Below are 23,157 nucleotides of genomic sequence, written 5' to 3'. Positions count from 1 at the left end.
ACACATAAGAACCTGTATAAAAAAGATAAAAGTAATTCTGCAGGAAAAATGAGCACTGGGCGGGTGCCCAGCATCCTCTACGGACTACGAGAAAAGGATTTACCGGTAGGTAATTAAAATTCTATTTTCTCTTACATCCTAGAGGATGCTGGAGTCCATCTTAGTACCATGGGGATGTACCAAAGCTCCCAGTACGGGCGGGAAAGTGCTAATGTTCCTGCAGAACTGACTAACCAAACTGAAGGTCGTCAGCAGCCAAGGTGTCAAACCTGTAAAACTTAGCAAACGTGTTTGCCCCTGACCACTTAGCTGCTCGGCAAATTTGCAACGCCGAGGCACCCCGGGCAGCCGCCCAGGAAGAACCCACTTTCCTTGTAGAGTGGGCCTTTACCAAACTCGGTAATGGCAATCCTGCCATGAAATAAGCATGCTGAATGGTACCTCTGATCCAGGTCGCAATAGTTTGCTTAGAAGCAGGACCCCCAATCTTGTTGGGGTCATAAAGGACAAACAAAGATTCTGTATTCCTTATCCGAGCCATTCTTGCAACATAAGTCCTCAACGCTCTAATGACATCCAAGGACTTTGAAATGGCTGAGGTGTCAGAAGCCACTGGCACCACCACAGGTTGGTTGATATGGAAATAAGACACAACCTTTGGAAGAAAATGCTGACGCGTCCACAGTTCAGCTCTATCTTCATGAAAAATCAAATAAGGACTCTTGTGTGACAGAGCCCCCAATTCAGACACTCGTCTGCCTGAGGCCAAGGCAGACAACATGACCAGTTTCCAAGTGAGAAACTTCAACTCTACCTCTTGTAGAGGCTAAAACCAGTCCGATTTAAGGAACTGTAACACCACATTAAAATCCCATGGCGCCGCAGGAGGCACAAAGGGAGGTTGGATGTGCAGAACCCCCTTCACGAACGTCTGGACCTCAGGAAGGAAAGCCAACTGTTTCTGAAAGAAAATGGACAAGGCAGAAATTTGGACCTTGATAGACCCTTATCTCAAGCCAGCATCCACACCCGCCTGTAGAAATAGGAGAAGATGTCCTAATTTAAACTCCACCACAGGAGACTTCTTGGATTCACACCAAGATGCATATTTTCTCCAAATACGATGGTAATGTTTGGACGTTACCCCTTTCCTGGCCAGAATAAGTGTGGGAATGACTTAATTGGGAATATTCTTACGGGCTAGGATCTAGCGCTCAACAGCCATGCCGTCAAACACAGCCGCGGCAAGTCCGATAAACAAATGGCCCCTGCTGAAGCAGGTCCTCGCGAAGAGGAAGAGTCTGAGGATCTTCCAGTAATACTGTAACTCCTGAAGATCTGGATACCAAGCCTTCCTTGGCCAGTCTGGAGCAATGAGAATTGCTCAAACCCTTGTTCTTCTGATGATCTTGAGAACTTTTGGTATTAGTTGAAGTGGAGGGAACAGATACACCGACTGAAACACCCACTGGGTCACCAGTGCATCCACTGCTTCTTGTTGAGACGCGATGTCATCGTATCTATTTGAGGAACGCCCCAACGATCTGCTACCTCTGCAAAGACTTCTGGGTGGAGGCCCGATTCTCCTGGATGGAGATTGTGTCTACTAAGGATGTCTGCTTCCCAGTTGTCCACTCCTGGAATGAAAACTGCCGACAGAGCTCTTGCATGTCTTTCTGCCCAGAGGAGTATCTTTGTCACCTCTGCCATTGCCACTCTGCTTTTTGTTCCGCCCTGGCGGTTTATGTAAGCTACTGCCTTTACATTGTCTGATTGAATCTGTATGGGATGACCTTGAAGAAGGTGTGCCACTTGATGAAGGCTGTTGTACACAGCTCTCAATTCCAGAATGCTTATGTGAAGGTGTTGCCGGAGAGGCTCCAGCCCACGTGGAAAATGGCCGCCGCGGCACTGAAGGGGTTAACCCCTAGTGCCCGGCGCCATTTTAAAGACAATGGGCGCTTGGCGCCAGTTTTAAAATGTATTGGGCGCTAGGCGCCGTGTGATTTAAAAATGTATTTTAACAAAGTGTGCCGTGGTCCCGGACCTCTCCGGAGACCACGGCAGTGAGGGCAGCCCCCGGCGCGCTGAGCAGAGTGTGCGCGCCGGGGGAGAGGGGAGCCGCTGACCGCCAGATTCTGGGAGCTCCGCTCCTGGCAGCGGTCAGTACAGCCCCGGGCGCACTAGCTGTGTGCGCGACGGGGAAAAGGGAGAGCCGCTACAGGTGGGAGATCCACTCCCGCTGCAGCGCTCTCAGTGTGTGCCGCCGCTGGGGGCCGGGAGCTCTGCTCCCGGCGCCTCAGCCCATCGGAGGTGGCCAGCCGCGGCGGCCGGGACGAACGTCCCGGGCTGCTGGGCGGCAAGGGGGGTGCGCCGCAGCCCGGCTCCCCACCGGACGCTGCGACGAGGGCACCGTACTCAGCGCCGTATACAGGGGACCGGGTTAGCCGTCTCCCTGCGCGGCGAGGCCACCAGAGTGCGCCGCTCATGGGGGACCGGGCTAGCCGGCTCCCTAGCGGCGGAGGCACGTAAGGGGTAGTGGACACTGGGGACCGGGAGCTAAGCTCCCGGCACCTCAGTGCTCCAGAAACACAGAGCTGCGGCGGCCGGGACAAGCATCCTGAGCCGCCGGGCTTTAGGTCCGGGGGGTGCGCCGCTCCAGGCGGCGAGGCCACAAAGTGAGTGCCCCACTGAGGGGACAGGTAGAGCCAGCTCCCTGGACCCCAGTGGCAGGCATTACAGGCAGGCTGGAGGATGGGGGAAGCCAGCCCCATACCTCCAGCGCAGCACTGAGAGAGCCCTAGCAGCCAGGCTGCAGGACTAGGGAAGCCCAGAGCTGAGCGCTGGGCACAGTAGTTAAAAACAAGACATTGTTTGAAACGTAATAACATACAGTGTGTTGTAAGGCACTGCAGTGCCTGAGTATGTAGAGCCTGTGCAGGGCACAGGCTCAGTGTATATTTAAAGGGGAATGTATAGTGTGTTTTAAATGTGATGTATTTAAAAGGTAAATGCACTTACTTGGTTGTGTGTCCCAGGAGGGGAGAATCCATGGCTGTGTAGGCTGATGGATTGTCCCAGACCTTTTCCCCAAAAACGGAATGCTTTCCTATCCAACCTCACACTTTAAAGGGGCATTGGGAGAAAGAGAAGAAGCTCAGCTTTGAAACAAGCTGAGTGGTGGAGCTCCATGGATATCACCCATAGTGGCCTGGAAACCTGCACCGGGGAGCCAGGCTGCCCAGCTCTGGAGCCCAAATCCAGGCTGCAGGCAGTGGGCTGGGTCCCAGTCAGGTTTCTGGAAGTCAGTTTAGGAGGGAAAACTTCCCCCAGCCTAGACTGAACGGCATCGGGGCGTATCCTGATCCTCCAGGATGGGACAGTCAAAGGAGAACGACCACTCCCCACTGTCCATAGGGAACAATGTTAGCTGTGCATGTGACCAAGGCATGCACAGCTCATGGGTAAACATTGATTGGTTGTACACCACAGGGTGGGCTTACCCCCCGTGGTAATGTGTATTGGAGTGGGATAAAAGGAGGGCAGTTGGCCCATGGAAATTGTAATTGTACCATCTTTATTCTGCTGAAACATCTTGCTGTATGCTGTTGCCCCTAGCAATAGGGAGGAGCCTTTTTAAAGGTTATTATTGAGCAAATAAACATCATTGCCTCAAGAAGATCGCTTCATCTTGTGACCTACAGGGTTATGCCAACCATAGCCCCGTCATCCGGCTGTCCAGGTAAGCACCTAACGTCTCCAAGTTCCGCCTTCCGCCAGCTACCGGTAGAGGCTTAGCAAGTGGCTAGTGGCGATTCGTCAACACCACACAGGTGTGGTAAGGCAGTGCGTCGGCACATACAGAGCAGAACCGTGGTTCCAAACACCACGGCAGGTTAGGAGTTTGGTGGTGGCAGCATAAACCCGCCCACAACGCAGTGGGTGGAGTCAGTAACAGGCGGTTACTGACGGTAAGCGGGAATCCCCTATGTGGTCAGGCCTCGTGTGACCTAACCTTCCAATCTGTGCGCAGGAGACGGGACGCGAAAGCGGCGAGTGCTTTCGTACGGGACCGTCCTGTCACAGAAGGAGTACTTATTGACTTGATAATCGTCCTTGGAAGCTTTCCCCTTGCGTGACTGCTTCCCAATCTTGGAGGCTTGCATCTGTGGTCACCAGGATCCAAGTCTGAATCCCGAACCTGCGTCCCTCCAGGAGGTGAACACTTTGAAGCCAGCACAAGACTGAAATTCTGGCTTTTGTTGACAGGATTATCTTCCGGTGATTGTATAGGTGCGAAAAGGACCACTTGTCCAGTAGGTTCCACTGAAAGACCCTGGCATGGAATTGGCCAAATTGTAGAGCCTCGTAGGCCGCTACCATCTTCCCCAGCAGGCGGATGCACTGATGAATCGATACGCGTGCTGGTTTTTAAACTTGTTTGACCATCCTCTGGATCTCCAGAGCCTTTTCCACCGGAAGGAATACTTTCTGTGCTTCTGTGTCCAATGTCATTCCCAGAAATGATAACCTCCTTGTGGGTTCCAATTGTGATTTTGGAAGGTTTATGATCCAACCGTGCTGTTGCACTAGTTTCTCCCTGGATCTTGCTTTTATGAGGAGATTGTCCAAGTATGGGATGACTTCTTTCTTGCGAAGAAGAACCATCATCTCCGCCATCACTTTGGTGAATATTCTCGGAGCCGTGGAGAGCCCGAAAGGCAATGTTTGGAACTGGTAGTGGTAGTCCTGCACCGCAAACCTCAGGTATGCCTGATGCGACGCGTAGATGGGAACATGTAAATAAGCATCTTTGATGCACATCGATACCAGAAATTCCTTTTCCCCCAAGCTGGAGATCACCGCTCTCAGGGATTCCATCTTGAATATGAACCTTTTAAAATAAAGAACAAATAGAGAAAAGAAGAGAGCGCAAATGGACTTAAATTAATCCATACTTAATGTAGCTAAAATATGCACATAAACCATACCTTAAGGCCCATACACACTTGACGATGCACACATCGTTAACGACCGTCATTAACGACTTCCCTTGAACAGCTGAGCAAACGACATGAGCATACACACTACCAACGACCAAAGACGAAAGACCAAAGACCATAGACCATTCATCGTTGAAGCATCCAAGCTGAACAGTTTATTAAAATAATGAACTGGGAACAGGGCTGGTGAACAGTGGCTTGGTCGTTGGTCTTTCACACCATACACATTCAACGACGTCTCTGGTCGGTAACGACCATAGTGAAAATTGAGCATACATGCTCCACAGATAAGCGAGGGTCATTAACGTCCCGCAGGGCCGCGCATCGGTGGTCGTTGGATGCATACACACTTGACGATATAATGAGCGACGTCGTTGATGAGGGCTGAAATGAACGACGTCGTTCATTTTATCGTCAAGTGTGTATGGGCCTTAAATCTATACCAATTGGCCAATAGATTTAAAACAAAATTAAAACATTAAAAATATATTTCATAGGATCCTTAACACTCAAGTCCACATGTGATTCCACTTGAATAGTACACTGATAAATACCAGAATAGATGTTACAAGTGTCCTTAGTAGAGTCAATATTTTTATAGAAAGTGTCTGGCAAAAGACACGTATTTATATCCACCAAATGCGTTCTGTGTGTGATACTTCATGTATCTATACCATAATTATAGTTACTGTTTCTTTTAGAAATGAAGTTGAAACTGTTATATTATGTAGCAAGTGCACTGTTACTTCAGGTGGCTGTGATTCAATTTATTAGACAGCTGGCTTTAGCTCGTATCTTCCCTCTGAAGAAACGACCAGTGTGTCAGGGTTGAGAAACGCGTCAGGTTTGCCTCTATGATCCAAGCACTCTCCACAGATTCGGTAGCCACCGATTTTCATTACCATCTACTTCATTGGACAGTTTGGTCCGTGGGTCTGGAGCCACCTGCATTGGTCCCCTTTACAAAGCGGGGACCGTGGCTGCCGACTACGTGCCTGGAGCCAGCGGTCCAGTCGGGCATTGAGCGGTGAACACAGGCGCCGCAGCTTCAACTACCTTGGACACGCCAGGCGGCGAGTCTAACCTCAGCGCTGCAGATCTAAATACCCGAGGAAGCAGTAAGCTATCACCGCCCTGAACACTACTAAGTGAGTAAGGTAGAGAGTGGCAGCCGGAGACGCTCCTGGTGTGCTGTGATACGAGCTAAAGCTTGCTGTCTAATAAATTGAATCACAGCCACCTGAAGTAACAGTGCACTTGCTACATAGTATAACATAGTATAACAGTTTCAACTTCATTTCTAAAAGAAACAGTAACTATAATTATGGTATAGACACATATAGGGGTAAATTTACTAAGTTGGGAGATTTTTAGAACTGGTGATGTTGCCCATGGCAACCAATCAGATTCTACTTACCATTTATCTAGCTGCTTCTAGCAGATAATTGATATAATCTGATTAGTTGCTATGGGCAACCTCGAAGTATCACACAGAACGCATTTGGTGGATATAAATACGTGTCTTTTGCCAGACACTTTCTATTACAATATTGACTCTACTAAGGACACTTGTAACATCTATTCTGGTATTTATCAGTGTACCTGTACTATTCAAGTGGAATCACATGTGGACTTGAGTGTTAAGGATCCTATGAAATATATTTTTAATGTTTTAATTTTGTTTTAAATCTATTGGCCAATTGGTATAGATTAAGGTATGGTTTATGTGCATATTTTAGCTACATTAAATATGGATTAATTTAAGTCCATTTGCGCTCTCTTCTTTTCTCTGTTTGTTCACTATTTTATAGGGTCGCTAATACCCTATTTTGAGAGCAGCAAGTGGCATCTCAACATAGGTTCTCTTTAGGCGCCTTTTTCTTTGAACCTTTATTTGAAAATCCACCAGAGTCTTTAGGTTTAAAATCGGTCTGAATGTCTGAATGAGGCATCCGGTTTCGGCACTACAAACATGCTTGAATAAAACCCTTTTTCCTGTTGTGACACAAGAACTAAGGAAATTACGTTGTCTTGACATAATTTCTGTATTGCGTTCAGCACTATTGCTCTGTCCTGAACAGAATCTGGTGAGGCCAATTTAAAAAAATTGGCATGGGGGAAGGTCCTGAAATTCCAATTTGTACCCTTGGGATACTATCTGCAATACCCAAGGATCCAGATCTGAATGAACCTAGACCTGGCTGAAAGACAGTAGACGTGCCCCCACCCGATCGTAATCCCGCAGGGGAGCCCCAGCATCATGCTGAGGTTTAACAAAAGTAGCTGTTGTAGATTTTTTACCTCTTCCTCAACCTCTTCCTGCGAAGAAGGGGGTACCCTTTGCTTTTTTGGACTTGTTGGGCCGAAAGGATTGCAGAGACTGAAATCCTTTCCTAGGTGGAGCAGCTGCGGAAAGCAGAAATGCTGATTTGTCTGATGTAGTTGTTGAAATCATGGCATCCAGCTTGTCTCCAAAGAGGGCTTCTCCATTGTAAGGAAGCGCCTCAATATTCTTTTTTCTTTTTCTGATTCCGCATCAGCATTCCATTGGCGGATCCACAGCGCCCTGCGGGCTAAAATCGCCATAGCGGAGGATCTTGAACTCTGCAACCCAATATCCTTCATAGCTTCAACTAAGTAACCTGCAGCATTTTTGATATGGCCGAGAGTTAGGACTATTTCATCCCTGTCAACTGTGCCTATGTTAACAAGCAAGTTGTCAGACCATTTTTCCACAGCGTTACCTACCCACGCACAAGCAATGGTGGGCCTGAACACCGATACGTTAGCCATATATATGGATTTTAGGGTTGTTTCTAAGTTACGGTCAGCTGAATCTTTTGAAGAGGCTGAACCAGGGGCAGGCAAAACAATTTTCTTAGACAGCCAAGAAACTGAGGTGTCTATCATTGGGGGTGTCTCCCATTTGTGCCTGTCTTCCTCAGGGAAAGGGTACGTTACACGTATCCTTCTGGGAAGGGTAAATTAATTTCTTCTCTGGGTTAGCCCAGGATTCTTCAAAGAATGCATTCAAATCCTTTGAAGGAGGAAAAGTCACAACCTTTATTTAATTTAAAATAATCCTTTTCCTCAGGGACCAGTGTTGTTTTAGGAAACTCCAACACTTCCTTCATAGCTGTATGCTTTTGGCTAATTTGGGGTCTACCGCTCTCAAATCCCCAGTGTCGACGTCAGAGTCGGAATCTGTGTCTGTGTCCCCTTGCATTATCTGGGCCAGAGACCTTTTCTGGGAACTTGAGGGGTCCCGTGTGGATGACGTGGAGGGATCAGCAAATAGTACATCCTCCACTGACTTTCTCCAGTATTTTGTCTGTTGTTCAGACTCAGAGAATTTTCTAGAAAGCTTTGACATATTACTTTGTAATTTTCTCACCCACTCTGGCTCCTTCTGTGAGGGAAGGGCCACCACATTATACTCCTGCGTATCTAAAATGGATTCCTCAGGGGAAGAGCTCTCTCCATTGTTTGACATGTCACAAACGTGCACTTTCATACCACAATCATACAGGGGAGCAATCGGTGACAGACCCACACTAAAATCTGTCAGAGAAACGCAGAGAGATTTACCAGTTCACACACTGCGCCGTATATGAAGAGAATTCCAGAGGATCCCCTCTCTGCAAGACTCCGGTAATATACTCACCAGCCTTCTGACTTCTGGCTCTGTTAGGGTTTGGCGGCAGTGCTGTGGGAGTAAACGCTGGCCAGGCTTGGGCTGTGTTCAGTACCCTTCAGGAGCTAATGGTGTCCTGTCAGCGAAAGCAGAGCCATTGACCTAATTGAGAAGTTGGTTCCTACTTCCCCCCCTAAGTCCCACAAAGCAGGGTAGCTGTTGCCAGCAGCTTCCCTGTAAAATAAAAAAACCTAACAAAGTCTTTTTCTAGCAGAACTCTGTAGAGCTCCACTAGTGTGCATCCAGTCTCCTGGGCACATTTTATAAACTGAGATCTGGAGGAGGGGCATACAGGGAGGAGCCAGTGCACACTGATGAAAAGTCTTAAAGTGCCGAAGGCTCCTGCGAAACCGTCTATACCCCATTGTACTAAAATGGACCCCAGCATCTTCTAGGATGTAAGAGAAAATGAATTTATTCCATTTTAGAATAAGACTGTAACATACTGTAACAAAATGTGGAAAAAGTGAAGTGCTGTGAATACTTTCCAGGTGCACTGTACATCACATACATAATACATGAGAAAACACTGGCCCTCATTCCGAGTCGTTCGCTCGGTATATTTCATCGCATCGCAGTGAAATTCCGCTTAGTACGCATGCGCAATATTCGCACTGCGACTGCGCCAAGTAATTTAACAATGAAGATAGTATTTTTACTCACGGCTTTTTCTTCGCTCCGGCGATCGTAATGTGATTGACAGGAAATGGGTGTTACTGGGCGGAAACACGGCGTTTCAGGGGCGTGTGGTTAAAAACGCTACCGTTTCCGGAAAAAACGCAGGAGTGGCCGGAGAAACGGAGGAGTGTCTGGGCGAACGCTGGGTGTGTTTATGACGTCAAACCAGGAACGACAAGCACTGAACTGATCGCAGATGCCGAGTAAGTCTGAAGCTACTCTGAAACTGCTAAGTAGTTTGTAATCGCAATATTGCGAATACATCGGTCGCAATGTTAAGTAACTAAGATTCACTCCCAGTAGGCGGCGGCTTAGCGTGTGTAACTCTGCTAAAATCGCCTTGCGAGCGATCAACTCGGAATGAGGGCCACAATTCTGATCCTATATTATACACATCGTACAAGAGAAAACATCATCCTGCACTAAATCATTCACATTCTACATAATAATAATAATAATAATAACAATAATAATAATACTATTTCTATTTATATAGGACTTAAGGAGCTTAACAGAATGAACACAATACATAACAGAAACAATGTAGTACAGAAAAGCTTTTCAGAAAATACAGAGTGCATGGAGATACTAAAGGGACAATTATGGAAATGAGTGAGTAAACAGGAAAGTCTTGAGTCTCTTTTTGAAGGATTTTAGAGTGGGGGCCTCTCACACTGTATGGGGAAGCAAGTTCCATGGAATCGAAGCCGCATGGCTAAAAGATCGACCACCAGATGAATTCCGGGAGATTCTAGGTACTGTTAAAAGTCCTTCATGTACAGATCGCAGTAATCGAGCGGGGTTGTATGGAATCAGAAGCTGCTTCAGGTGCCTTCGGCCCTGGTCATGTAGGGCTTTGAAAGTAAATAAGACAAGCTTGAAGTTGATTCACCATTTTACAGGCAGACAATGAAGGGAGTAGAGAATGGGTGTTATGTGGCTGGAACAGGGCTGGTTGGTTAACAGCCTGGCAGCTGTGTTTTGTGCCAGCTGTAAGCGGTGCAATTCTTTTGCTTGGAGACCAAGGTAGAGGGCATTAAAGTAGTCTAAGCGAGATGATGCTAATGCATGTTTGACTTTTGGCAGATCTTCAGAGCGAATTAAGTGTTTGATTATGGCTATGTTCCTTATATGAAAGAACACATTAGCATAATCCTGGATCATATGCATCCTACATAACAGATAATTCTAATAATACCTCATTCACATCCAACATGAGGAAACATCATCCTGATCCCAGATCATACACATCCTACATGAGGAAACATCATCCTAATCCCAGATCATACACATCCTACATGAGGAAACATCATCCTGATCCCAGATCATACACATCCTACATGAGGAAACATCATCCTGATCCCAGATCATACACATCCTACATGAGGAAACATCATCCTGATCCCAGATCATACACATCCAACATGAGGAAACATCATCCTGATTCTATATCACATGTCTCATGCATAAGAACACATTATACTAATCCTATATCACAAGCCTCCGACATAACAGCACCTTATCCTAATCTTAGATCATACACATTCTACATGAGGTAACATCATCCATTATCCGATTTCATTACACAACATAAATTAGGGAACATCATTTCATAACCAAGATCACACACATCCTGCAGGAGAAAACATCATCCTGATCCCAGATCATACACATCCTACATGAGGAAACATCATCCTGATCCCAGATCATACACATCCTACATGAGGAAACATCATCCTGATCCCAGATCATACACATCCTACATGAGGAAACATCATCCTGATCCCAGATCATACACATCCTACATGAGGAAACATCATCCTGATCCTAGATCACACACATGCTACATGAGGAAACATCATCCTGATCCCAGATCATACACATCATACATGAGGAAACATCATCCTGATCCCAGATCATACACATCCTACATGAGGAAACATCATCCTGATCCCAGATCATACACATCCTACATGAGGAAACATCATCCTGATCCCAGATCATACACATCATACATGAGGAAACATCATCCTGATCCCAGATCATACACATCCTACATGAGGAAACATCATCCTGATCCTAGATCACACACATGCTACATGAGGAAACATCATCCTGATCCTAGATCACACACATGCTACATGAGGAAACATCATCCTGATCCCAGATCATACACATCCTACATGAGGAAACATCATCCTGATCCCAGATCATACACATCCTACATGAGGAAACATCATCCTGATCCTAGATCATACACATCCTACATGAGGAAACATCATCCTGATCCCAGATCATACACATCCTACATGAGGAAACATCATCCTGATCCCAGATCATACACATCCTACATGAGGAAACATCATCCTGATCCTAGATCACACACATGCTACATGAGGAAACATCATCCTGATCCTAGATCACACACATGCTACATGAGGAAACATCATCCTGATCCCAGATCATACACATCCTACATGAGGAAACATCATCCTGATCCCAGATCATACACATTCTACATGAGGAAACATCATCCTGATCCCAGATCATACACATTCTACATGAGGAAACATCATCCTGATTCTATATCATACACATCCTACATGAGGAAACATCATCCTGATCCTAGATCATACACATCCTACATGAGGAAACATCATCCTGATCCTAGATCATACACATCCAACATGAGGAAACATCATCCTGATTCTATATCACATGTCTCATGCATAAGAACACATTATACTAATCCTATATCACAAGCCTCCGGCATAACAGCACCTTATCCTAATCTTAGATCATACACATTCTACATGAGGGAACATCATCCATTATCCGATTTCATTACACAACATAAATTAGGGAACATCATTTCATAACCTAGATCACACACATCCTGCAGGAGAAAACATCATCCTAATCCCAGATCATACACCTCCTATATGAGTAGTAGTATTATTATTATTATTATTATTATTATTATCAGTTACTTATATAGTGCAGCATATTCTATTGCGCTTTACAATTGGGAACAAACACTAATAAAACAAGACTAGGTAATAACAGACAGACATAGAGGTAAAAGGGCCCTGACTATAGGGACTTCATCATTGTAACATAAGGATTGGTGTTAATTATTAATGGTCACACAAGATTGCAGGTGTTCTGGTGGCTGTAACATTCAGTCACAGAGGAATGTTGTCTAAGAGTCAGGAGTATGTGAAAGTGTAGAAAGAGAAAATATTTAAAGCTATGTGTGGACTGTATAAAATGGATGTAATTAGATTGGAAAGTTTATGAAGGTTATGTGGGAGCATTGCCAGATTAAGGGGGGGGGGGAGGGGGGGGCACATGGCATACTGTACCCTGTGCCCCCTTTGTCAAGGGGCCACCCGGCCAGAGTGCACTGACATCACTAGCTTTCCCTCTTATGCTGTAGCAGAACCAGGCTGCCACAATGCGAGCAGGACAGTATGCAGTGCAGGCAGAGACACAGGAGTATCAGGTTTTATGAGCTACTGATGGAGCTTTCCAACCAGAGGAGTGGTTCCTATCACTCCTGTGGTCGAAAAGCTCTGTCAGTGGAGAGAGATGTACTGTAAGTGAATTAGGGATTCCAGCTTCTCCTCCTCCCCACCTGAGTGTCTGGGTTCTATGTAACCTATTATCTAATGAGGGTCTAGAGAGAGACACACACGCAGAGTCCTCCTGAGTCCGTCCCAGTGTGTAAGTAGTACAGAGGCGTCTGCTATTCTTGCATGTGACAAGATAAATTGTAGATTTTATTTTTCTATGTGTATGTTAAGGTTCTTCAAGTTGTCTTTGTTCTACTACAAGAACATTTTGTAAAATAGTTGTCTTTCAATTAGATGGAGCTATAAACAGTACCCAGGCATTATTAAACTATTAGTTTAAATTTAATATACACCATTGGTTTAAAGTTAATATACACAATCCATACATCCCGAAATGACCCATCTGAGGAAGGACAAAATATTCTCTATCTGGACTGGAATTTAATAGTTCAACACATGTGACCTCAATCATATATTAAGAGGGCGGTCCAGATAGAGAGCATTATGTCTCTCCTCGAATGGGTCCTGTTGGGAGGTATGCACAATCTAATATACACCGCCCACCTTTCCACCAGCGCCCCCTTGTCTTATGTGCCCTGGGCTCCCCCAAGGCTTAATCCGGCCCAGTGTGGGTGGTTCTGGAATTTGATAAGCTTGTCTGGAGATGTAAGATTTTGAAAAACGCTTGGGTGTGTTATGGGTGAGATTGAGTCCGTGGATCATGAAAGTATAGTAATCCTTTAACCATGAATGGGAGCGAGTAATAAGTGTGGATTAGAGATGCAGATCTTGCACAGAGCGGAAAAGTCAGGTTGAGGGATATTTTGAGATAAGTGAAGAGATGTACCTTGGTGTAGTTTGGTGAATAGCCTTATCTGTGAGTAAAAGGATTTTATATTCAATACAGTAAACTACGGGTAACCAATAGAGGGAATGACAAATAGGAGCAGCAGACGAACATTTAGCGAGGAATATTAGCCTCGCAGCTGCATTCAAAATGGATTGTGGTTGTAAGAGTCTGTTCTGGGGAATACCAGTATAGGGCTGTATACACGGGTAAGATGTGGGGGGAGATGTGTGCTGAGCGAACCGCCCAGCACACATCTCTCCCCCCGCTCAGCACAGCACAATGTGTGCTCAGAGAGGAGGGGGACAGGAGGCTGCTCACTTCACAAAGTGCTGGAGTGAGCAACCTGCTAGATTGGCCTGCATGCAGGCTCAATCTAGCACCAGTGACAGCGCCGCACAGGGCTGCGCATCGCTATCGCTGTGGGGGGCACACACGGAGAGATCAGTGCTTAACTTCTAAGCAATCTACTCAGATTGCTTAGATTTTAAGCATGGATCTCTCCGTGAGTACCCCTTTAAGGAGATTATTGTGATAATGAATGCAGGAGATAATGATGGCATGGATCAGACTTTTTGCAGTGCCTTGTGTAAGTTATGGTCATATTCTGGATGTGTTTTTAAAATGCAGGTAACATGGGGGGTGACCCGCCCCCATACTGCAGACATACAGGGAAGCTTTGGGCACTAGGTCCTCCCTCCTGCTTCCTAGAAGCCATCACTCCCGCCGCCGACCGTGCCGCACCACCCGCAGCACAGCGCTGCAGACAGCCGACCGAACCTGGATGGACCACAGGACCCGCCGCCGCAGCGGTAAGTGTCGCGGCCTGACAAGGATGTGTGTGAAAGTTGTTTACGATGAAAGGTTCAAGATGTTACAGCCAATGTGTAAAGATAAGAAAAAAATCTCAAAACAAGAGTGGACTATTGATCCTGCATTGTACTCAGAGGGGCTAGATGCAGAGAATGTTATGGACTTAGAGTTGATAACATGGAGTGTTATTAAAAAAAGCAATTTGTGATTCATAATTATATATGATTAAAAGTCAATATATTTTGGGACAGTACATAATGAAATGACACATTTTAAATTGAAATGAAATGTTTGTTCAACTGTTCTGAAAATACACTTTGTGATTTAAACACTTTGGGCCTGATGTAATGAAGTGCGAGTTAGCGGGAGGCACGGTTTTCTCGGCCAAATTCTGACTTTTTCTAAAGCAGCGATTATTTCTAAGGCATGGTTTCTGTTTTCAAATAATGTCCGAGTTCGGCCAGGAACCTGCACTCCGGCCAACTGCGACTTCATTACATCTGGCCCCTTGTATATTTGAACAACCAGCCGCCCCCTCATTCAGCTGCCCCTAGACTGAATGTTAAGGTATAGTATGGCTGATTAAGACATGCTAGATCTGAGTAGATATGGTCAGCTGATCAAATATACATAACCTTGATCTTAGATCATACACATTCTACAAGAGGAAACATCATCACTAAGCCTTGTAAAACACATGCAACAGGAGGTAACCCCATTTTGATCCTAGATCATACATGTCACGATCCAGGTAATTCCTTATTAGTATTTACCTTCCAAATGCCTCCTGAGACTGTCCCAGTGTCCCAAGCCTGGATTCCATCTGCGCTGTCTGTGTGCAGCATGCTGCATCTCATTGTCTCAAATCTCTTTACTGTGATTCTGGCAGCTTGATGGTTAAAACTCACATGCAAATTACAAACAGTCTTTCCCTCCAAGTTCAAACATGGGCGCAGCCATGTTTGTTTTCATCACATGTTACTTTTCAGCCAATCAGCTGCACTCTGCTCCCAGCCTGATTACACAGCAGCTGCACTCTGGTCTCTGGTTAATTGCCCACCAATCCCTGCTAACCTGTGGGTTTAAATAGCCTGTCCCAGCATTGAAGGATGTCAGTGCTTCAATGGTCTTCAGTGTTTCCAGTGAGCAGTTCTTCCATGGACTTTCTCTGCAGTGCTTCATTTGTCTCCAGTGGTTCCTGTGTGCAGTCTTCTACAGATTCTTCAGTGAACTCTCCTGCATTCAAGCCTGACTCCTCTGTGTTACACTCTGTGGTAACACGACACCACTGTGATTAACCCTCTACAACATCACCTTATTCACCTGTGTTTGTATTCTGGCTTTCCAGCAGCCACTCTTCAACAACTACAGTTTTCCAGCGCACTCCAGCTTCTATTGGAGTCACATGGCTCCTCCTAAGTTCAAGTACCCGTCAGCCCCTACAGCTGAGGCTCCTAGTCACGGTCATCAGCCCTCAGTTGTGACAATACACATCCTACATAATGAATCCCCATCCTGATCATAGATCATACACATAATACATGAGGAAACATCAACCTGATCCTAGATCACACACAACCTACATGCGGAAACATCATCCTGATCCTACATCATACATGAGGACACATCATCCTGATCCTACATCATACATGAGGAAATATCATCCTGATCCTACATTATGAACATCATACATGAGAAAACATCATCCTAATCCTACACCATACACCTCATACATGAGGAAACACCATCTTGATCCTACATTATACGCATCATACATGAGGAAACATCATCCTGATCCTACATTATATACATCCTACATAAGGAAGCAGCGTCCTGATCCTAGATTACACATATCATACATGAGGAAACATCATCTTGATCCAACGTCATACACATCCTACACGAGGAAACATCATCCTGATCATACATCATATACAGTACATCCTACAGGAGGGAACATCATCCTGATCCTACATTATATACATCCTACATAAGGAAACAACGTCCTTATCCTAGATTACACACATCATACATGAGGAAACATCATCTTGATCCAACGTCATACACATCGTAAACGAGGAAACATCATCCTGATTATACATCATATACAGTAAATCCTACATGAGGGACCATCATCATGATCCTAGATGACTAGGTCTTAGAGCCTTCTTGCTGGGTCTGACAGCGCTGGCTAACAGATTCTGTAGTCCCGCAGGTGGGTAGCAAACAGGTGCCTGCCACAGTGAACTCTTTAGTAGCCACTGTCTCCTCCCCCATGTTTTTCCATGTGTCATGCAGCCAAAGCTCCCATAGGGACATGCACGCTGACAATGTGTGAAATTGAGGGCCATGAGCACCAAAAATGTGACATCACACTTGTCGCTAAATTCAAACCCTCCCTATAAAAGGAAGTTCCTGTGAATACTCTTGTGCCAGAGTATAGGCTCGGTTACCATACTCCAGTATGTAGTCTTAGTGCTTTCCAGTGCTCTACCTGTGTGTTCTATTCCTGGTTCCTGCTCTCCCTGTGCTCCATCCTGGGCTCCTGTCTACCCTGTGCTTCATTCGAGCCATCCTAGTGTCTGCTCCCTGACCTCATACTTGTTCATGACCTTCCCATCCAGCTCTCACCCAATGTATTATCAGTCATCTCCGTTTCTATACACCTCATGGTGAATTAATTGACTAACTCCAGTGTCTACCAGCCCTATACTAAGAAACCCATTCAGAGGGCCGAAACCTGCATTTTGGGTGCAGCTAAGCTCAAACTCCCTTGTGGGGCTCCCTGATGAACTATGACATTACACTCTGTGCCTCTGTACTGGATCATAGCCATTTCCATAGTACGGGTTAGTATCCAACTACTGCCTCCGAGTGTTGTGACAGAAACACAATCTGAGATGAGAAATCACCACCATTATTCTATATAAATCCCACCGTACATGATAAAACATCCAACGTACTGATCCTAAATCACCTATCTCACATGATGGCATATCATCCTGATCCTGGATAAAAAAAAACATTGACACGAATATAGGAAATTAATTAATAATTTACATTTTATTAGAAATAAATCAGCTTACCTTTGTTTGCAGACAAACTTACAGCCAAAACCTCCCAGGTAGTAATTGAATCTTTTAAGGTAATATTAAGACTCTTGGTTGAAAGTCTGTTGAAAAGAAAATAAGAATTTACTTAGCGATAATTCTATTTCTCGTAGTCCGTAGTGGATGCTGGGAACTCCGTAAGGACCATGGGGAATAGCGGCTCCGCAGGAGACTGGGCACAAAAGTAAAAGCTTTAGGACTACCTGGTGTGCACTGGCTCCTCCCCCTATGACCCTCCTCCAAGCCTCAGTTAGGATACTGTGCCCGGACGAGCGTACACAATAAGGAAGGATTTTGAATCCCGGGTAAGACTCATACCAGCCAAACCAATCACACCGTACAACCTGTGATCTGAACCCAGTAAACAGCATGATAACAGAGGAGCCTCTGAAAAGATGGCTCACAACAATAACAACCCGATTTTTGTAACAATAACTATGTACAAGTATTGCAGACAATCCGCACTTGGGATGGGCGCCCAGCATCCACTACGGACTACGAGAAATAGAATTCTCGGTAAGTAAATTCTTATTTTCTGACGTCCTAGTGGATGCTGGGAACTCCGTAAGGACCATGGGGATTATACCAAAGCTCCCAAACGGGCGGGAGAGTGCGGATGACTCTGCAGCACCGAATGAGAGAACTCCAGGTCCTCCTCAGCCAGGGTATCAAATTTGTAGAATTTAGCAAACGTGTTTGCCCCTGACCAAGTAGCTGCTCGGCAAAGTTGTAAAGCCGAGACCCCTCGGGCAGCCGCCCAAGATGAGCCCACCTTCCTTGTGGAATGGGCTTTTACAGATTTTGGCTGTGGCAGGCCTGCCACAGAATGTGCAAGCTGAATTGTACTACAAATCCAACGAGCAATAGTCTGCTTAGAAGCAGGAGCACCCAGCTTGTTGGGTGCATACAGGATAAACAGCGAGTCAGATTTTCTGACTCCAGCCGTCCTGGAAACATATATTTTCAGGGCCCTGACTACGTCCAGCAACTTGGAGTCCTCCAAGTCCCTAGTAGCCGCAGGTACCACAATAGGCTGGTTCAAGTGAAACGCTGAAACCACCTTAGGGAGAAATTGAGGACGAGTCCTCAATTCTGCCCTGTCCGTATGAAAAATTAGGTAAGGGCTTTTATAGGATAAAGCCGCCAATTCTGAGACACGCCTGGCTGAAGCCAGGGCTAACAGCATTACCACTTTCCATGTGAGATATTTTAAGTCCACAGTGGTGAGTGGTTCAAACCAATGTGATTTTAGGAACCCCAAAACTACATTGAGATCCCAAGGTGCCACTGGAGGCACAAAAGGAGGCTGTATATGCAGTACCCCCTTGACAAACGTCTGAACTTCAGGAACTGAAGCCAGTTCTTTCTGGAAGAAAATCGACAGGCCGAAATTTGAACCTTAATGGACCCTAATTTTAGGCCCATAGACAGTCCTGTTTGCAGGAAATGCAGGAAACGACCCAGTTGAAATTCCTCTGTAGGGACCTTCCTGGCCTCACACCACGCAACATATTTACGCCAAATACGGTGATAATGTTGCATGGTTACATCCTCCCTGGCTTTGATCAGGGTAGGGATGACTTCATCCGGAATGCCTTTTTCCTTCAGGATCCGGCGTTCAACCGCCATGCCGTCAAACGCAGCCGCGGTAAGTCTTGGAACAGACAGGGTCCCTGCTGGAGCAGGTCCTTTCTTAGAGGTAGAGGCCACGGGTCCTCCGTGAGCATCTCTTGAAGTTCCGGGTACCAAGTCCTTCTTGGCCAATCCGGAGCCACGAGTATAGTCCTTACTCCTCTCCTTCTTATGATTCTCAGTACCTTGGGTATGAGAGGCAGAGGAGGGAACACATACACTGACTGGTACACCCACGGTGTTACCAGAGCGCCCACAGCTATTGCCTGAGGGTCCCTTGACCTGGCGCAATATCTGTCTAGTTTTTTGTTGAGGCGGGACGCCATCATGTCCACCTTTGGTTTTTCCCAACGGTTCACAATCATGTGGAAGACTTCTGGGTGAAGTCCCCACTCCCCCGGGTGGAGGTCGTGTCTGCTGAGGAAGTCTGCTTCCCAGTTGTCCACTCCCGGAATGAACACTGCTGACAGTGCTATCACATGATTTTCCGCCCAGCGAAGAATCCTTGCAACTTCTGCCATTGCCCTTCTGCTTCTTGTGCCGGCCCTGTCTGTTTACGTGGGCGACTGCCGTGATGTTGTCCGACTGGATCAACACCGGCTGACCCTGAAGCAGAGGCCTTGCTTGACTTAGGGCATTGTAAATGGCCCTTAGTTCCAGGATATTTATGTGAAATGACGTTTCCATGCTTGACCACAAGCCCTGGAAATTTCTTCCCTGTATGACTGCTCCCCAGCCTCTCAGGCTGGCATCCGTGGTCACCAGGACCCAGTCCTGAATGCCGAATCTGCGGCCCTCTAGAAGATGAGCACTCTGCAACCACCACAGGAGAGACACCCTTGTCCTTGGAGACAGGGTTATCCGCTGATGCATCTGAAAAATGCGATTCGGACCATTTGTCCAGCAGATCCCATTGAAAAGTTCTTGCGTGGAATCTGCCGAATGGAATCGCTTCGTAAGAAGCCACCATTTTTCCCAGGACCCTTGTGCATTGATGCACTGACACTTGGCCTGGTTTTAGGAGGTTCCTGACTAGCTCGGATAACTCCCTGGCTTTCTCCTCCGGGAGAAACACCTTTTTCTGGACTGTGTCCAGAATCATCCCTAGGAACCGCAGACATGTCGTCGGAATCAGCTGCGATTTTGGAATATTTAGAGTCCAACCGTGCTGTCGTAACACTTCTTGAGATAGTGCTACCCAGACTACCAACTGTTCCCTGGACCTTGCCCTTATCAGGAGATCGTCCAAGTAAGGGATAATTAAGACGCCTTTTCTTCGAAGAAGAATCATCATTTCGGCCATTACCTTGGTAAAGACCCGGGGTGCCGTGGACAATCCAAACGGCAGCGTCTGAAACTGATAGTGACAGTTCTGTACCACAAACCTGAGGTACCCTTGGTGAGAAGGGCAAATTGGGACATGGAGGTAAGCATCCTTGATGTCCAGAGACACCATATAGTCCCCTTCTTCCAGGTTCGCTATCACTGCTCTGAGTGACTCCATCTTGAATTTGAACCTTTGTATGTAAGTGTTCAAGGATTTCAGATTTAAAATAGGTCTCACCGAGCCGTCCGGCTTTGGTACCACAAACAGCGTGGAATAATACCCCTTTCACTGTTGTAGGAGGGGTACCTTGATTATCACCTGCTGGGAATACAACTTGTGAATGGCTTCCAATACCGCCTCCCTGTCGGAGGGAGACGTTGGTAAAGCAGACTTCAGGAACCGGCGAGGGGGAGACGTCTCGAATTCCAATTTGTACCCCTGAGATACTACCTGCAGGATCCAGGGGTCCACTTGCGAGTGAGCCCACTGCGCGCTGAAATTCTTGAGACAACCCCCCACCGTACCTGAGCCCGCTTGTAAGGCCCCAGCGTCATGCTGAGGACTTGGCAGAAGCGGGGGAGGGCTTCTGTTCCTGGGAAGAGGCTGCCTGCTGCAGTCTTTTTCCCCTTCCTCTGCCCCGGGGCAGAAATGAGTGACCTTTTGCCCGCTTGCCCTTATGGGGACGAAAGGACTGAGCCTGAAAAGACGGTGTCTTTTTCTGCTGAGAGGTGACCTGGGGTAAAAAGGTGGATTTCCCAGCCGTTGCCGTGGCCACCAGGTCAGATAGACCGACCCAAATAACTCCTCCCCTTTATACGGCAATACTTCCATATGCCGTTTGGAATCCGCATCACCTGACCACTGTCGCGTCCATAACCCTCTTCTGGCAGAAATGGACAGCGCACTTACTCTTGATGCCAGAGTGCAAATATCCCTCTGTGCATCTCGCATATATAGAAATGCATCCTTTAAATGCTCTATAGTCAATAATATACTGTCCCTGTCCAGGGTATCAATATTTTCAGTCAGGGAACCCGACCAAGCCACCCCAGCACTGCACATCCAGGCTGAGGCGATTGCTGGTCGCAGTATAACACCAGTATGTGTGTATATACTTTTTAGGATATTTTCCAGCTTCCTATCAGCTGGCTCCTTGAGGGCGGCCGTATCAGGAGACGGTAACGCCACTTGTTTTGATAAGCGTGTGAGCGCCTTATCTACCCTAGGGGGTGTTTCCCAACGCGCCCTAACCTCTGGCGGGAAAGGGTATAATGCCAATAATTTTTTAGAAATTAGCAGTTTTTTATCGGGGGAAACCCACGCTTCATCACACACCTCATTTAATTCATCTGATTCAGGAAAAACTACGGGTAGTTTTTTCACACCCCACATAATACCCTTTTTTGTGGTACTTGTAGTATCAGAAATGTTCAAAACCTCCTTCATTGTCGTGATCATGTAACGTGTGGCCCTACTGGAAATCACGTTTGTTTCCTCACCGTCGACACTGGAGTCAGTGTCCGTGTCTGGGTCTGTGTCGACCATCTGAGGTAACGGGCGCTTTAGAGCCCCTGATGGTGTTTGAGACGCCTGGACAGGTACTAACTGATTTGCCGGCTGTCTCATATCGTCAACAGTCTTTTGTAAAGTGCTGACGCTATCACGTAATTCCTTCCATAAGACCATCCAGTCAGGTGTCGACTCCCTAGGGGGTGACATCACTATTACAGGCAATTGCTCCGCCTCCATACCATTTTCCTCCTCATACATGTCGACACAAACGTACCGACACACAGCACACACACAGGGAATGCTCTGATAGAGGACAGGACCCCACTAGCCCTTTGGGGAGACAGAGGGAGAGTTTGCCAGCACACACCAGAGCGCTATATATATATATATATATATATATATATACACACAGGGATAACCTTATATACCGTATATACTCGTGTATAAGCCGACTTTTTCAGCACCTTTTTTTGTGCTGAAAAAGCCTCTTCGGCTTATACACGAGTGAGTATTTAGGAGGGACATGGGAGGGCACAGCAAGCGGCTCTCCTGTGTCCCTCCGGCGGCGGTGGCGTGTGTGTGTTAAAGGAGGGACACGGAGGGCACAGCGCACGGCTCTCCTGTGTCCCTCCTGTGTCTCCGGCAGCAGCGGTGTGTGTGTGTTAAAGGAAGTGCCAGAAACCGGCACTTCCTTTAACACACACACGCCGCTGCCGCCGGAGACACAGGAGGGACACAGGAGAGCCGCGCGCTGTGCTCTCCGTGTCCCTCCTTCAGAAGACAGCGCGGGAGCGACGGAGGGTAAGTAACAAACTGGCACTGTGGGGCATATCTGGCACTGTGGGGCACATCTGGCACTGTGGGGCACATCTGGCACTGTGGGGCACATCTGGCACTGTGGGGCACATCTGTCAGCATGAGGGCATATCTGGCACTGTGGGGAATATCTGGCACATCTGGCACTGT

The 23,157-nt window shown here is 46.7% G+C and overlaps 1 protein-coding gene across 2 annotated transcripts in view; it reads right to left on the bottom strand.

Moving 5' to 3' along the window:
• The window catches only part of LOC134936125 (complement C3-like), a 674,806-nt gene that overhangs the window by 267,836 nt on the left and 383,813 nt on the right, over nucleotides 1-23,157 (bottom strand). For both annotated transcript variants that reach the window (XM_063931038.1, XM_063931039.1), the window contains exon 19: nucleotides 17,697-17,782. In XM_063931038.1, the coding sequence (XP_063787108.1) occupies nucleotides 17,697-17,782 (86 nt within the window). The remainder of the gene's footprint in view (nucleotides 1-17,696; nucleotides 17,783-23,157) is intronic.

This window comes from Pseudophryne corroboree, chromosome 6 (genome assembly GCF_028390025.1).
Source record: "Pseudophryne corroboree isolate aPseCor3 chromosome 6, aPseCor3.hap2, whole genome shotgun sequence".
Classification (NCBI taxonomy): domain Eukaryota; kingdom Metazoa; phylum Chordata; class Amphibia; order Anura; family Myobatrachidae; genus Pseudophryne; species Pseudophryne corroboree.
This window is presented reverse-complemented; position numbering and strand designations above follow the sequence as displayed.